The sequence below is a fragment of the Pristiophorus japonicus genome, chromosome 5 (assembly GCF_044704955.1).
Source record: "Pristiophorus japonicus isolate sPriJap1 chromosome 5, sPriJap1.hap1, whole genome shotgun sequence".
Lineage (NCBI taxonomy): Eukaryota > Metazoa > Chordata > Chondrichthyes > Pristiophoridae > Pristiophorus > Pristiophorus japonicus.
Window position 1 is genome coordinate 78167659 of NC_091981.1, and position 17266 is coordinate 78184924.

The window sequence follows — 17266 nt, forward strand, 5'->3', positions numbered from 1 at the left end:
AAAGAGAGAGGAGGGAGGGGAAAGAGAGAGGAGGGAGGGAAAGAGAGAGGGAGAAGAGAGAGGAGGGAGGGAAAGAGAGAGGAGGGAGGGAAAGAGAGAGGAGGGAGGGAAAGAGAGAGGAGGGAGGGAAAGAGAGAGGAGGGAGGGAAAGAGAGAGGAGGGGGGAAAGAGAGAGAGGGAGGGAAAGAGAGAGGAGGGAGGGAAAGAGGAGAGGAGGGAGGGAAAGAGAGAGGAGGGAGGGAAAGAGAGAGGAGGGAGGGAAAGAGAGAGGAGGGAGGGAAAGAGAGAGGAGGGAGGGAAAGAGAGAGGAGGGAGGGAAAGAGAGAGGAGGGAGGAAGGAAGGAGAGAGGAGGGAGGAAGGAAGGAGAGAGGAGGGATGGAGGGAAGGAGAGGGAGAGAAGGAGGGCCTGAACGGCCCGGCCCAAGACCTCGGGCTGGATTCACAGGTCGGTGGCGTCGGGTCTCGGCCAGGGGGGGGGGGGGGGGGGGGGGGGGGGGGCGGGGAGCGGGAAAGAGAGCAGGTGTCGGGTCGGGTCCATTCGGGTGGGAGGAGCCTTATGCACGCAGCCCCAGTGAGGACATTCGGCCAGGGCTAGGGGCTGCGTGCTTCGGGCCCCTCCCAGCTGTACCGCGCATGTGCACAGGTCCCGGCACTGTTTGCAGTGCAGGGACCTGGCTCCGTCGCCTACAGCTAGTTCTGTGCCGCGCCCAGCTCCAGAGGGCCTCCAGGGAGCCGGAGAATAGGTAAGTTTTTTTTTAGGCGCACTTTCTGGCGTGAAAAACGGGCGTCCAATGGCGCGGCCCGAAACTTGGGCCCAAAACACCTAAAGATCACTTTTTTTTTTAAAAACACACACAGGAATGCATAAAAATACAACACAAACAGGCTATTTGGCCCAAGTAGTCAGTGTGAGCATTTACCCTCTATGCCTTATCTACTTGTGCTGCCATCTTTAATGATCTGTGTATCTACACAGCAAGGTCCTCCTGCTCCTCGCTGCCATTTAAAATGTTACCATTTAAAAAGGTGCTTTTCCTTTCCCTAATTTTAGCAGGGGGGGGGAGGGTTTAAAGAGAAGCACCATTATTTGAAAAACACTATGAATGGGGTAACTGGACTGCATTTAAAAATCACTGATGGAAGAAATGATGCAGATTTAAAATTCTTACATTTCAAGAGCATGGAGTTTATATTGTGGCACATACCTTTCATTTAGGCTCTTGCTTTTCTTCCAACCTATTGAAAAGTGACAGTATTAGCAAAATCATACATGAATTCTCTCATTACTGTTGTATCCAATTTTACCTTATGACAAATACAGTACATATTAGGATTATAAACAAAGGATTTAACACTTTGCAATACTTTATTTTGCAAGAATATTTTACTGAAATGGTTCACATACTATATTCAGAACATTACCAAAGGATTTAAGTGCAGCCAGTCTTTCCTAGGACTTTGGTGACCAGTAAGGACAAATTTATGTTTCATAGTATGCATGTTTAGCATGTCAGATGTTATAGATTCTATGTAGGGCATTTATAGTGGAGCAAACTTCCCAGGTATTGATTAGTACTAAGATTTTCCCACATCAGTGTACTAAATAACTATTCTATACAATCAAGAAAATATTTTGTAGATAGGTCTGCAAATCAGGAATCTACTCGGGTTTCAGAATAATTTTTTTTTAAAAAACAATAGAACTATTGCACCAATGAATCAGACTGCTCAACTTGCAAAGTCAGATCTGAAAATGCAGTTAATGGGTGAAGTGCTATTTAAGATGGATGAGAGAGCGCACAACAAGTTGTGGCATGCGACTAGTAAACATTTGGATTGATTTTGCAGATTATTTTGTTATATTCTACCAAGTAGGTAGAAGCAAAAAAAAAACAGCTTTTGGTCCATCCCAAGCCACTTCAAATGCCTCTCCCATCACCCAATGCGATTTTAACAAAAATCGAGGTGTGTACAACGGGCAGTCAATCCTAATCAACCCATTTACACTATCACCAAAAAGGTAAAATTACTCCCTATACTCTAGTGTTTCACCACACTTCTATGTGGAGTCTCCAGCAAATACCAATATACTCCTGGTAACTCCTGAAATTATTAACACCCCTATGGATCCCTGTCCTAAATTCTGAAAAACAGTGTCAGTCATACAAATGCTGCTGAAAGCACGCACGCGCATACACAATATGAAAAAGACAGGATAAATCTGCATTTGGAAAGGCAAAGATTAATTCGGGACAGTCAGCACAGATTTGTTAAGGGAAGATAGTGTCTGACTAATCTGATTGAATTTTTCCAGGAGGTAACCAAGAGGGTCGATGACGGTATTGTGTACGATGTAGTGTATATGGATTTTAGCAAAGCTTTTGATAAGGTCCCACATGGTAGACTGCTCATGAAGGTTAAAGCCCATGGGATCCAGGGCAAAGTGGCAAGTTGGATCCAAAATTGGCTTGGAGGTAGGAAGCAAAGGGTAATGATTGATGGATGTTTGAGAGACTGGAAGGATATTTCCAGTGGGGTTCCGCAGGGCTCAGTACTGGGACCCTTGCTTTTTGTGGTATATATCAACGATTTATATTTGAATATAGGGAGTATGATTAAGAAGTTTGCAGACGACACTAAAATTGGCTGTGTGGTTGATAATGAAGAGGAAAGACATGGGCTGCAGGAGGATATCAATCTACTGGTCAGGTGGACAGAGCAGTCGCAATGGAATTTAATTCAGAGAAGTGTGAGGTGATGCACTTTGGGAGGGCTAATAAAGAAAGGGTATACACATTAAGTGGTAGGCCATTCAATAGTGTAGATGAACAAAGGGACCTTGGAGTGCTTGTCCACAGATCCCTGAAAGTAGGCCAGGTGGATAAGGTGGTTAAGGCGGCATACAGAATGCTTGCCTTTATTGGCCGAGGCAGAGAATATAAGAGCAGGGAGGTTATGCTTAAATCGTATAATACTTTAGTTAGGCCATAGCTGAAGTATTGCATGCAGTTCTGGTCGCCGTATTATAGGAAGGACGTGGTTCCACTAGAGAGGGTGCAGAGGAGATTTACTAGGATGCTGCCTGGAATGGAGAATCTTAGTTATGAGGACAGATTTGATAGGCTGGGTTTGTTCTCATTGGAACAGAGGAGGTTGAGAGGAGACCTCATTGAGGTGTACAAAATATTGAGGGGCCTGGGCATAGTGGATAGTAAGGGTCTTTTCCATTGGTGGAGGGCTCTATTACGAGGGGGCATAGTTTTAAGGTGGTTGGTGGAAGATTTATAGGGGATTTGAGGGCGGGGGGGGGGGGGCTTCTTTACGCAGAGGGTTGTAGTAACCTGCAGAGTTACGGACCTAGAGCTGGTAATTGGGATTAGAGTGGATGACCGTTTGTTTGACGGAGTAGATATAATGGTAAGTACTGCAGGGAATAGAATACAGCCAGCGTGATCTCCTGGACTATTTTCAATCGCCTGGATGGATCGGGGAGGAATTTTCCCAGATTTTTTTCTCTTTAAATTGGCCTGGGTTTTTAATCTGGTTTTTGCCTCTCCCAGGAGATCACATGGCTCTGGTTGGGGTGAAGTGTAGAATGTTTTAGTATAAGGGGTGAGGCGGACTGGTTGGGTTGGGTGCTCTTTGCCTTTCCGTCATTGTTCATAGGTTTATATGTAACCTTGAGGGCTGCTGATCAAGGGCCGTGTGGCTCTTTGTTGGCCAGTGCAGACACAATGATGCCGAAATGGCCTCCTTCTGCGCAATAAATTTCTATGTTTCTAATTCAAGACACTGTGCTCACAATACCTGGCCCCTAACAGACAGAAATCTAATGAGCTGTCAAACTCTTTGGGATCCCCAGTGGGACTTAGTTCTTCATTTGAAGGCCTATGTATTATTCTCCGGATTCTAATTTCTTCGTATGCATTAGAACCAAATGGTAATAATTAGCAACAATATTAATATAATCTGCAAGGCTAATCAAATTGTGGTGTCTCTTATCCACATATTAATTGTCTGCAAGAAATAGATTTCCTTTTGGAGTTATTGCACAAGCAGTCTGAGTCATTATGAGAAAACACATAACAGAAGTGCCAAACAATATCAAATATTTCTTGGAGCACAATTATTCAATACAAATAGAAAAATTCCAATTTTAGAGTATTTGATACTGGTTTTCTCTTAAAACCCATTCAATGAATCAAGTACTGCAATTGTTATTCTACTTTGGGCTAAATTGGCCTCATAGATTTCATTCTTCGCATCCTACAGTATTTACACACACACTTGCACACCCACAGTATAAATTGTGACAAAGGTTTATATCATCAGTATATCTGCTTTAAATGGCCATGTGAGGAATGATGCAGGGAACATGAGAAATCTGTCTCTGCTTTATGAATGCCACTGCCGAGTATCATCAATCTGAATTGGAGATAGAGGTAAGCACTTACATGAAATTGGTTGTACAGAGAACAACAGATACCCAGGAGCAACTACAGAGTAGCTATTTAATTGAGATAAAGGGTGCCAACTAACAGGAGTAAAGCTCAATCGATTTGCAACTTATCTGAACCCCAATATCAGATTCAAGTCTTTACATTACTCCCATGTATGTATGTGACATAAACCAACAGCTTTTGCACTTCAAGTAGTTAAGTATAATGATGTTCACTATAAAGGATTACTGATAGTGACATAATCCTTGGTTATCCATATGCACTTATCAAATAAAGGAACTTACGTATTTGGTTACATTAGTTTTGTGAAATTTATAAAATGACCCACTCATTTTCACCAGACCAGCACTAAGAACACCAAGTACTTGATAATTAGACGGTGTTCCATCACAAACCTCTTAAAAACACATGACTAGATCTTAATTGAACCTATTAGGAAGAATAATAAGCAATACTGTTTTTTTTAGGTCAAGGAGACAATCAGTATCAGGCTGCAACTGTCAGATATTATTTACAAGCATGAATAATCATTACAGAAATATAAAACAAAAATAACTTAACAGCTCTGCTTAGCTTTTTACACCATATAAATCAGAGATTAAAGTGGCATTACCCAAATAGCTGGTTATTAGGCACCAAATATTTGTTTTGACATTGTTTCCTGCCTCCTCATCCCCCACAATGCTGGAAAAATACATGATAGGAATCCAAATAAGTTACACTAGGCTTAGTTGCAATAAGTAGATTTTCTAAAATACTCGAGAGTGTAACTATGTCCGATTACTTTATTTCAGCAACTTTAACCACTCCCATTTTTTTTAAATTAGGGGGTTGTAAACATTATACACATTTTTTTTAATTATTAAATCAGTATGAATGTTTTCAAGTGCAGTTTGTAAGCGAATGAAAAAATATTTTTCACATTACAATAGTACTAGTTACATCAGAAAAGTGTCCTGGTGTTAAAATCACCTATAGCTCATCTGGGCATTTCCTTCCTCATAACTGAGGTCCAATTTTTTGTCTTTATTCAGTTTATTGTTGAGCAGAAACAAATTTCCCCAAATCCTGGTACCACCTTCTTTTCTCAGTGTCAAAAGCTTTGTTCTCAGAGTTTAAGTATATTGTCTGAGGTACAAAGGTCAAAAACGTGATCACGTTCCAGTTCAACACCGACTATTGTCAGGTCAAGGCCAGCAGAAAAGTACTTAGAATTCCCATGTATCAGTCAATACAGATTTATACTCAAAATGAGAGCAGGGAAATAAATCTGAGAGTGTTGTACCCATAACAAATACCAATGTAAAGAAACAAAAAGAGATTATAGCATCCAGCTAAATACAGAAAAATCTGTATATTATATTCTGCACTGTAGATTTCTAAAAGTTTCTATAAGCACATAAACAGAGCTTTAAAAACAGGGTCTGCAGTTTTAATGTAGGCACTAGTAATCAAGAAAAATAACTAATCCATCAGACAAGTTTTTGTTTAGTTTAGAGTATTTCAGCAGGTCAAATATCCAAGCATAGAGAAAACAATTTCAAAAATAGTTTGAAAATTTGATGCAAAAACACAGGCAGTTTTTGAAATACATGCCTGGAATTTTCTGCATAGTTGCACCCAGACACACGTAAAACAAATACACGAGCTAAAAGATCACAGAATTTGGGGATAGTTAATGGCCCAGAAATCCCGGTCGGCTGCTTCCCGCGCGCGGGCAATCGAGGGAAAAAGTTAAAAAAAGATGCACACCTACCTGTTCCTGCTGCGCCCACACGAGTTCCCAGCCCTGAGGCCTCCACTGACTGCGCGTCGTAGCGCGTGCACGTCTGGACATGCACAGGGCTGAAGCTGCAGTCACATGGCTCTGGGCAGCCAATCCAGGTAAAGTATGTTCTCATTCATAATAATGGGAACTTCCCATTATTATGAATGAGAACCACCCCCCCCCCCCAAACTCACAAAACTCTAATTAAAAATTCACCACATAATTTAAATTAGTTATTTATGGATTATAAAAAAATATATATTTTTCCAATTTTTAAAGTTTTTTTAATTATGGTTTGAAATAAACTTACCGTAGTGGGGAAGGTTTTTAAACAACATTTATTTTTTTTTAAACTTTATTTTATAATGTTTATGTATTTTAAGACTCTTACACCTGTAAAAGTAGGCTATGCGCCTGCTTTTATCAGGCGCAAGAGTTTTCAGGACATCCGCTAGGCAAGATATGGGTAAATACCGCAATCTTGCCCATGCAAATGTCCTAGCTGCCAAGATACAGAGGGATCTGTCAAGCTCCAGCGTTGTGTACCGAAAACCGGCTTTTACTATACCTTTCGCACCCAGAGGCAGGAATTTCTGGGCCATTAGCTTAAGTACAATACGCCCATTACAACAGTGCCTATATCTCAAAAGTACTTAATTGGCTGTAAAGCGCTTTGGGACATCCGGAGATCGTGAAAGGGGCTTTGTAAATGCAAGTCTTTTTTTCAAATCGTCTATCGATCTATTCTCTGCACAACTCATCTACGCCCATAAAACAAGTCCTGCCCCCAATTTACAGAGTTTACGCCGATTTACGCCCATTTTTAAGTTCGTGTGTATTCTGGTGCTATTTCCAGGAAATTTGAGTGCATTTTATCTTTGGCAGAATGCGTGATTTCAGGTGCAACTTCCGGGTTGCGCCCATGCAGGAAATTCCAAGCTACAATGTTTAAACTAGGCAAGTATTTTCCTTTCAAAACTATTTTTTGTGGAGCCATGTGATGTGGCACATAAAAACAGTATTAAGTGTTTATTTCTTCCCAGGGCTCAGTAGATAAACTGAGGCTCTTGGTTGTGGCATTGAACGTTAGCCTTCTCGTGGTGCTAAATAAAGGTGTTCCATGAATTATGGAAAGTGAACAACTCCTTCTACTTGCGAGTCTTGGTATTGCAATTTGTTACGGCTATTACTAGCGACACTTGTTATCTCGTCTTCCTTACCTTTTGTGGCGAACAAAATCAAAGCCTTCACATTTTCCACAACAACCAACAAAATGAAGCCCAAAGCAACAAGGGAATATAACCTCCAAGGCGTTAAAGCTAGAAACCTGAGAAAACACAGGGGTAGGGGAGAGAGAAGCAGATTAAAAACACAGCAACCTCCATTTCAAATCAGACCTCACCCAAGACCCACCCAATGTATTCCTTATTTTATTGCTTTCAAGTGTACGATGCTCAACCGAGCTTTTATTTCTCAATATTTAATCCCGAGAATATAGTGGATTGAGCTGCCCGTTATAAACAATGTAACCATTAACATTGTGGGTGTGTATTGCACAAAACTCGGATCTTTTAGTCACACACACGGCATAATGGTTTCCACTGAACACTTGATTATTATTTCAGCTGTTTACGCAACTCTTGTGGTTGTTCCTCTTTATTTGTGAATAATAATCCAAATCAGCAATGTCATATTGAGATGCATCATCCAAAGTGAGCCGTAATCATCGGGATACATTTTACCGTGAGGAAGAGGAGGAAATCTTTAAAATCCTGCTCTCAACCCGACTGTAAAGCGAGAAGATACGACAGGCCTACAGTACAGTGAGACTGGGCGCTGCGGCCACAAGCCCCTGGTCAAAGGGAACAAGTCGCAGAAGCCAGCCTCAAAGATTTGTCGTTCTACAAGGCTGATGTAATACTGTATCGGACGTAAATCAAAATCAGTTCAAAAATAAGCTTCTGCAAATAGACCGTGAAGTAAGCTGTGCCCGAGCTGGTTTCGGTCCTGGGTGTTAAATAGCAATGCTTTCTCGCATAATCCGATTGTTAAGGGGAAGCATATACTCTTCAGCCAGCTTGCCCTTACCAGAAGAGAGCGTTGCAGCAGATGAACATTGCAATGCTATAGCCCGGTCGGTGCCAGGTTAACGCGGTCTCCATGTAATTCAGCAGCAAGCGCCAGCCAGAGTGTGAATCACCCGAGCCCGGCTCACGGTGCCCCTGAACGCGGAGCTCCGGCACCTCCCGCTGCTCCAGGGCCACCTCCTGGATGGGGTGGCCAGAGACGGCCGCCTTCTCCTGCTGCCCAGCACTGGTGCCCAGCGGCAAGCACAACCCCGCACTCGCCATCTTCTGTTTACTTATACTGCTGCCTGTGCCCTGAGTACCCACTGTTGTGGGTTTGTCTTCCTGTTTGTTACGCGATTGCGTCATGGTCGGGGTGGGGGAGTTGCAAACTGACTTCTTATTGGCAGGAGGGCGGGGCCCAGCAACAGACGTCATGGGGAGGGGTGGTGAGTGACTGACGTCACTATTGGGGCAATGGTAAATTGACATCATATTTTTCAAAGTGACGACTTAACTGCGAGATCTGGTGGGATGGGGTTATTCTCTTAATATCATTTCATCATCATAGGCAGTCCCTCGGAATCGAGGAAGACTTGCTTCCACTCTTAGCATGAGTTCTTAGGTGGCTGTACAGTCCAATACGAGAACCACAGTCTCTGTCACAGGTGGTACCGACAGCGGTTGAAGGGAATGGTGGACGGGGAAGCCTGGTTTGCCGCAAGCTTCTTCCACTGCCTGTGCTTGATTTTTGCATGCTCTCGGCGACGATACTTGAGGAGCTCAGCGCCCTCCCGGATGCACTTCCTCCATAGTTATTATTACTCAGTATTACTCACAAATCCCCTGGGTAAACAGATGCACCAACATTTGCGTCTTCAACCAGGCCAACATCCCCAGCATTGAAGCACTAACCACATTTGATCAGCTCTGCTGGACAGGCCACATTGCATGCCAGACACGAGACTCCCAAAGCAAACGCTCAACTCGGAACTCCTTACATAAGAACATAAGAACATAAGAAATAGGAACAGGAGTAGGCCATACGGCCCCTTGAGCCTGCTCCGCCATTCAATAAAATCATGGCTGATCTGATCATGGACTCAGCTCCACTTCCCTGCCCGCTCCCCATAACCCCTTATCCCCTTATTGTTTAAGAAACTGTCTATTTCTATCTTAAATTTATTCAATCCCAGCTTCCATAGCTCTCTGAGGCAGCGAATTCTACAAATATACAACCCTCTGAGAAAAGAAATTTCTCCTCATCTCAGTTTTAAATGGGCGGCCCCTTATTCTGAGACTATGCCCTCTTGTTCTAGTCTCCCCCATCAGTGGAAACATACCCTCTGCATCCACCTTGTCAAGACCTCTCATAATCTTATACATTTCGATAAGATCACCTCTCATTCTTCAGAATTTCAATGAGTAGAGGCCCAACCTACTCAACCTTTCCTCATAAGTCAACACTCTCATCTCTGGAATCAACCTAGTGAACCTTCTGTGAACTGCCTCCAAAGCAAGTATATCCTTTCGTAAATATGGAAGCCAAAACTGCACACAGTATTCCAGGTGTGGCCTCACCAATACCCTGTATAGCTGTAGCAAGACTTCCCTGCTTTTATACTCTATCCACTTTGCAATAAAGGCCCAGATTCCATTGGCCTTCCTGATCACTTGCTGTACCTGCATGTCATGTGTGTATGCTTGGGGTTACTAGCCACCAGGTGGCGCGACTGTCAGAGTTTCATTGGGCTGCATGCACATGTGTGCGGCTCAGGTATAAAAGGCAAGCCATCATGTAGTGTATTCACTTTGGGCCTGAATAAAGCAGAGCCAGGTTTGTACCTGTGTTAGTTTACAGTATTCAGTCTGTCGAGTTATTACATACATAACACTGCATACTATCCTTTTGTGTTTCATGCACAAGTACTCCCAAGTCCAGCTGTACTGCAGCACTTTGCAATCTTTCTCCATTTAAATGATAACTTGCTCTTTGATTTTTTTTCTGCCAAAGTGCATGACCTCACGCTTCCCAACATTATACTCCATCTGACAAATTTTTGCCCACTCACTTAGCCTGTCTATGTCCTTTTGCAGATTTTTTGTGTCGTCCTCACACATTGCTTTTCCTCCCATCTTTATATCGTCAGTAAACTTGGGTACGTTACACTCAATCCCTTCTTCCAAGTCGTTAATATAGATTGTAAATAGTTTGGGTCCCAGCACTGATCCCTGCGGCACTCCACTAGTTACTGATTGCCAACCAAAGTTCCTCTTTGGATGTTCTTTATTGCTCCCTTGAGCCTGAGGTCAATCGATGGTCATCTTGTGGCTCTATACGTACATGTGGTTTTAAGCATACCTTTTGTTTAGCCAGCTCAGGACCTCCACAATAGCCAGATAACATCTTTGATAATCAATCTTGCTCTTGCAATCCCCCCTTTTGGCCCTTGGCTATATACTCCAAGATAGGCCAATGTGCCATCCCCTCATTATTTCATCCAAAGGGGAAGTGATATTGTCAGCTTAATCCCTCAGTCTGGGTGGCCAAGCCCTTACTTTCAGATGGCTTCTCATATCTCTTTCCCTTTACACACCATTTACCTGTTTTACAGATTTTTCCTTAGACAGGTTTAGTTTCTTTTAAGGCTTTTATGAGGGCCTGAGCTATGGCTTTCCTTGCCCGTCGTTTATATCTCCAGCATAATTCAATCAACAATACCATTAAAACTACACATTGCACAATCATCAATACATGGGATATTGGGCTCAATTTTGGCCCACCCCTTTTTTCGGCGCATTTACCGGAGATGCGCCGCTTTTCTCCGTTCAGAAGTGCACCGAAAAAATTCCTCCCCACTTTGGCCACTGTCCGGCCTCCTCCCTGTGGTTGCGCAGCATGGCCAGTCCAGTCAGGGGTGGAGCCAGTACTGCGCTGAAAACAATGCCCGGACGTTTGCACATGCGCATTGGAGTTAGGTCGCGATGTCCGCGCATGCGCAGTAGCGCTGAAATTTGGCAATCGGCCCAGCCTCTCTCCCCACAGATGCCGCGTTCACTCACTCTCCTCTTCCTGCCCCCGCTCCCGCCCCATACATTTGCAGCCCAGCCTCTCTTACTTTCTCCCCACAAATGCCGCGTTCACTCGCTCTCCTCCTCCCCCCCCCACCCCACCGCCCTGCCCCGCCCCGGTTAATTTGCAGCCCAGGCTCTCTCTCTTCCCGTGGCATACAGATGCCGCATTGAATCCCGATACCGATCACTCCCACCCCTAGCCCAGGCTGAGTGGGCTCCCGGTGCGCATTGTCGTGCCACCCCTAGCCCAGGCCAAGTGACCTCCCGCACCGGCCAGCCCGCTGCCTTCCCCAGTTGAGTTTTAAGATTAAGATAGGACTTACTTCTATTTTTTATTTGTTATTGAATGCTTATTACTTTTTGTTTCCAAGTTTTAGTGCTTTGTAAGTCTTGGTGCTTTAGGTGCAGGTCCTCTCCACTTCCCTTCCCACCACTATCCCAGGCCGAATGGCCTCTGATGTACCTACCTGTGCTGATTTCTCAATTTTCTGCAAGGGTTTTCTGAAGTGGCCACATATGCTGGACTAATTAACTTTGGAGTAACTATTAGCTGGCCAAAGTTGCCTAAATGGGCAGAACTGGCGTAGGTGGCTGGTAACGCCACCTTTTGAGAAAAAAAAACTTTAAAAATCGTAACTAACTCACTTACGCTGGTGCAAATTGAATGTGCAAAATGAGGATTTTTAAGATACGCCAGAAAAATCAAGTTACTCCAAAAAAAACAGAGCAACTCCTGTCCAAAATTGAGCCCAATATTCTTATCCAGGGGTGCACCTGCACATTTAGTCCAAAGTTCCAAAGCCTCGTATACCAGGGTTGGTTTGTCAACATTTCTTTAGTGTCCTTCTGGAGTTTGTCAATCTTCTTCATCAAGATGATGTACTTCTGCCGTAGTTCATGGATGTCCTGTTCCAACTTAGTTTGTTCTTCACTAAATCTGGGTATATGTCGTCCTTGTGGTTCCTCGAAACCTTTATACCTTAACCTGCATTGATAGTGTCCACCGCCGTCCCATTCATGGGTTCTCCTTTCAATTCCGAATGTATGATATATCCCTAAATATCGACTTCTTTTGGCACAACACAGAAGTCGGTGGATGTGATAGGGCAGTGGGTAACTCCCCCCACCATCATGTTGACCGCCGTGGTGCTCACACACCATCCTCCATTTCCTTGTGAGGCTGCGGTCATTTCGGAGTCCACTGTGAGTGGTGTGACACTCAACACACATGCTTCTGTTCAGCCATATCCACAGTCGTTGTTATCGAGGTCTGGGTGCTCTCGGCATAAAACAACTTGATTATTCTTATAACAATCTTTGGTATTGTTTCCCTTTTTAATTACGTACTGGTGCAATTTGTGATACCGCACATGGGTCTGATTCCTTATTTCTCCTATGTTGCTTACTTGATACAATGTGTTTCCCTTTGTCACGTCGTATTGTGGTATTGATAACACAAACTCGATTATATTCTGATGTCTGGTTACATACCTGTTCTTAAGGACCCAGGCATGGCTATTCCTCCGGACCTCACAGGCTTGGGTGTCATTCTTGCCCAATGTCCATTCAGCAAATACATCATTGGTTATCCAATCCGGCACCTCCCCATTCTGGAGTTGTTCTAGGTTATGTTCGACCGTATTGAGCACCCAAGCCCCATATCCCGCACAAACTATCTCGGCCTCCATTCTTTTACTCAGTTTGTCCAGCCTGGTTTACCAAATTTATCATTTTTGCATGGTCCCTCAATGTATGGACAACCTGTAGCAGTTCCCATTCCACCCCGTCCCTAGCTGGGCCTGCATTTTCTCATTATCATCTCCCCTTTCCAGCAGTCCTTTAAAGGTCTGTGTGAGGATGATGACCTGCTCTTCTATTGTTTGAAGATCTATTGTATTAACCATCGCAACACCCGACGTGTATCCTGCCATTTTTGTTCGGCTTTTTTACGTTGAACTTCATAGTCAGCACTTTGGCAGAAAAAACTCAAAGAGCAAGTTTTATTTAAATGGAGAAAGATTGCAAAGTGCTGCAGTACAGTGGGAACTGGGGGTACTTGTGCATGAAACACAAAAGGATGGTATGCAGGTACAGCAAATGATCAGGAAGGCCAATGGAATCTTGACCTTTGTTGCAAAGGGGATGGAGTATGAAAGCAGGGAAGTCTTGCTACAGCTATACAAGGTATTGGTGAGGCCACACCTGGAATTCTGCGTGCAGTTTTGGTTTCCATATTTACAAAGGATATACTTGCTTTGGAGACAGTTCAGAGAAGGTTCACTAGGTTGATTCCGGGGATGAGGGGGTTGACTTATGAGGAAAGGTTGAGTAGTTTGGGTCTCTACTCATTGGAATTCAGAAGAATGAGAGGTGATCTTATCGAAACGTATAAGATTATGAGGGGGCTTGACAAGGTGGATGCAGAGAGGATGTTTCCACTGATGGGGGAGACTAGAACTAGAGGGCATGATCTTAGAATAAGGAGCCGGCCATTTAAAACTGAGATGAGGAGAAATTTCTTCTCTCAGAGGGTTGTAAATCTATGGAATTCGCTGCCTCAGCTGTGGAAGCTGGGACATTGAATACATTTAAGACCGAAATAGACAGTTTCTTAAACAATAAGAGGATAAGGGGTTATGGGAAGCGGGCAGGGAAGTGGAGCTGAGTCCATGATCAGATCAGCCATGATCTTATTGAATGGCGGAGCAGGCTCGAGGGGCCATATGGCCTACTCCTGCTCCTATTTCTTATGTTCTTATGTTCTTATAGTCTTGGATTCGGGCCCCTCAAGGGCTCTTAGGGTTAGGTTTTTATATAAGCTTATAGTTTTCTCACCGCAAAACAGTGGGATAGTTATATCCGTTAGATTTAACAATACCGTAATTATCCTTTGGCGTACCCCAAAGTGGATTTTGTCTTTAGTTCTTTTTATTACTAATCCTCCGCTTGGACCGCGTGTCATGTTTGGACATCCTGGGGGTTCTGGGATCATTTTGGTTGGGACTATTGTGGTGGTTAGGATCTCTATCTTACACACGAACATTTCCCATAAGGAACCATTACTGCATTGTGATTCCCTGAAGGGTATGGGGGTAGTCCCCTCTGCCTCTCTGGTGAGATTACATCTTACCCACACACACTTGTGTGGATTTCCTTGGTCTGAGCTATTCATGCATGTCCATGATTAGTTCCGCCGTGAGTGTTCCTTATCTGGGCTTGTCCATTCCACTTCAAGTCGCCCCCTTTGGCATTTTACGCAAAAGATTGAGTTTGTAGTGGAAATATTTCCTTGATAGCTGTCGAGGCAAATTACTGCTGGGTCATGGTATAAGATGGGGTTACTCAGTATTCCTCCTACTAGGACTAAGATTTTTTAAAACATAACAGACTAGAACCTCCACTTTTTTTGCATGCTTAACACCCACTTAAAGCCCATTTTACCGCTCAAATGACGTATAACAGCCATATATCGAACATTTTGGCACAAAATGGAAACTGGCGGGCATTTTTAGGAAACTAACGGCGAGCGTTATTTTCCCCATGTGCTTAACGCCGATAAAAAATATTACCAACCGCTCACTTTTTTTGGGTTGAATCAGCAGAATGGGCTATTTCAACGCCCATTATATCGCCCAGAGTTACTTTCCGCACGGATTTAACGCCGAGATTCAATATTAACGCCGCCCACTTTTTTTTGTCGTAAAAAGCATATTTACTGAAACTAGCGGCCATGAGATCGCCCAGTGTCAATTTAACCACCTCGCACACATATCACCCACAATATCGCTCGCCCCAAAAAACGGCCACAAAAAGTGGAACTGACCGGAATGAATCACAGCGTTATGGACATAGAAACATAGAAACATAGAAAATAGGTGCAGGAGTAGGCCATTCGGCCCTTCGAGCCTGCACCACCATTCAATAAGATCATGGCTGATCATTCACCTCAGTACCCCTTTCCTGCTTTCTCTCCATACCCCTTGATTCCTTTAGCCAAAAGGCCCATATCCAACTCTCTCTTCAATATATCTAACGAACTGGCATCAACAACTCTCTGCAGTAGAGAATTCCACAGGTTCACAACTCTCTGAGTGAAGAAGTTTCTCCTCATCTCGACTTACCCCTTTTCCTTAGACTGTGACCCCTGGTTCTGGACTTCCCCAACATTGGGAACATTCTTCCTGCATCTAACCTGTCTAAACCCATCAGAATTTTAAATGTTTCTATGAGATCCCCTCTCATTCTTCTGAACTCCAGTGAATACAAGCCCAGTTGATCCAGTCTTTCTTGATAGGTCAATCCCGCCATCCCAGGAATCAGTCTGGTGAACCTTCGCTGCACTCCCTTAATAGCAAGAATGTCCTTCCTCAAGTTAGGAGACTAAAACTGTACACAATACTCCAGGTGTGGCCTCACCAAGGCTCTGTACAACTGTAGTAACACCTCCCTGCCCCTGTACTCAAATCCCCTCGCTATGAAGGCCAACATGCTATTTGCTTTCTTAACCGCCTGCAGTACCTGCATGCCAACCTTCAATGACTGATGTACCATGACACCCAGCTCTCGTTGCACCTCCCCTTTTCCTAATCTGTCACCATTCAGATAATAGTCTCTCTGTTTTTACCACCAAAGTGGATAATCTCACATTTATCCACATTACCAAAGTACTTGTTCAATTGGTCTGTCATTTCTTTGTTCCCCGTTATGACTTCCCTGATTCTGACTGCAGGGGACCTACGTTTGTCTTTACTAATCTTTTTCTCTTTACATATCTATAGAAGCTTTTGCAGTCCATCTTAATGTTCCCTGCAAGATGCCTCTCGTACTCTATTTTCCCTGCCCTAATCAAACCCTTTGTCCTCCTCTGCTGAGTTCTAAATTTCTCCCAGTCCCCAGGTTCGCTGCTACTTCTGGCCAATTTGTATGCCACTTCCTTGGCTTTAATACTATCCCTGATTTCCCTTGATAGCCACGGTTGAGCCACCTTCCCTTTTTTATTTTTACACCAGACAGGGATGTACAATTGTTATAGTTCATCCATGCGGTCTCTAAATGTCTGCCATTGCCCATCCACTGTCAACCCCTTAAGTATAATAATCTATCCGAGCCAATTCACGCCTCATACCTTCAAAGTTACCCTTCTTTAAGTTCTGGACTATGGTCTCTGAATTAACTGTTTCATTCTCCATCCTAATGTAGAATTCCACCTTATTATGGTCACTCTTCCCCAAGGGGCCTTGCACAACGAGATTGCTAATTAATCCTCTCTCATTACACAACACCCAGTCTAAGATGGCCTCCCCACTAGTTGGTTCCTCGACATATTGGTCTAGAAAACCATCCCTTATGCACTCCAGGAAATCCTCCTCCAACGTATTGTTTCCAGTTTGGTTAGCCCAATCTATATGCATATTAAAGTCACCCATGATAACTGTTGCATCTTGAGTGCATGCACCCCTAATTTCCTGTTTGATGCCCTCCCCAACATCACTACTACTGCTTGGAGGTCTGTACACAATTCCCACTAACGTTTTTTGCCCTTTGGTGTTCTGCAGCTCTGCCCATATAGATTCCACATCATCCAAGCTAATGTCCTTCCTAACAATTGCATTAATCTCCTCTTTAACCAGCAATGCTTTTCCTTTTATTCTATCCTTCCTGAATGTTGAATACCCTTGGATGTTGAGTTCCCAGCCCTGATCATCCTGGAGCCACGTCTCCGTAATCCCAATCACATCATATTTGTTAACTTCTATTTGCACAGTTAATTCATCCACCTTATTACGGATACTCCTTCCATTAAGGCACAAAGCCTTCAGGCTTGTTTTTTTAACACCCTTTGTCCTTTTAGAATTATGATGTAGTGTGGCCCTTTTTGTTTCTTGTCTTTGTTTAC

The 17266-nt window shown here is 43.6% G+C and overlaps 1 protein-coding gene across 2 annotated transcripts in view; it reads right to left on the reverse strand.

Moving 5' to 3' along the window:
• Positions 1-8648, reverse strand: part of LOC139264382 (reticulophagy regulator 1-like) — a 297655-nt gene extending 289007 nt beyond the window's left edge. Inside the window, exons 1-3 of one of the 2 annotated variants that reach the window (XM_070880747.1) lie at positions 8318-8648; positions 7450-7556; positions 1207-1237 (exon numbers count right to left, since the gene is read on the reverse strand). In XM_070880747.1, the coding sequence (XP_070736848.1) occupies positions 1207-1237; positions 7450-7556; positions 8318-8580 (401 nt within the window). In that variant the 5' untranslated portion in view covers positions 8581-8648. The remainder of the gene's footprint in view (positions 1-1206; positions 1238-7449; positions 7557-8317) is intronic. The other variant, XM_070880748.1, reaches the window with a different exon arrangement.
• Positions 8649-17266: the final 8618 nt, after the last annotated feature.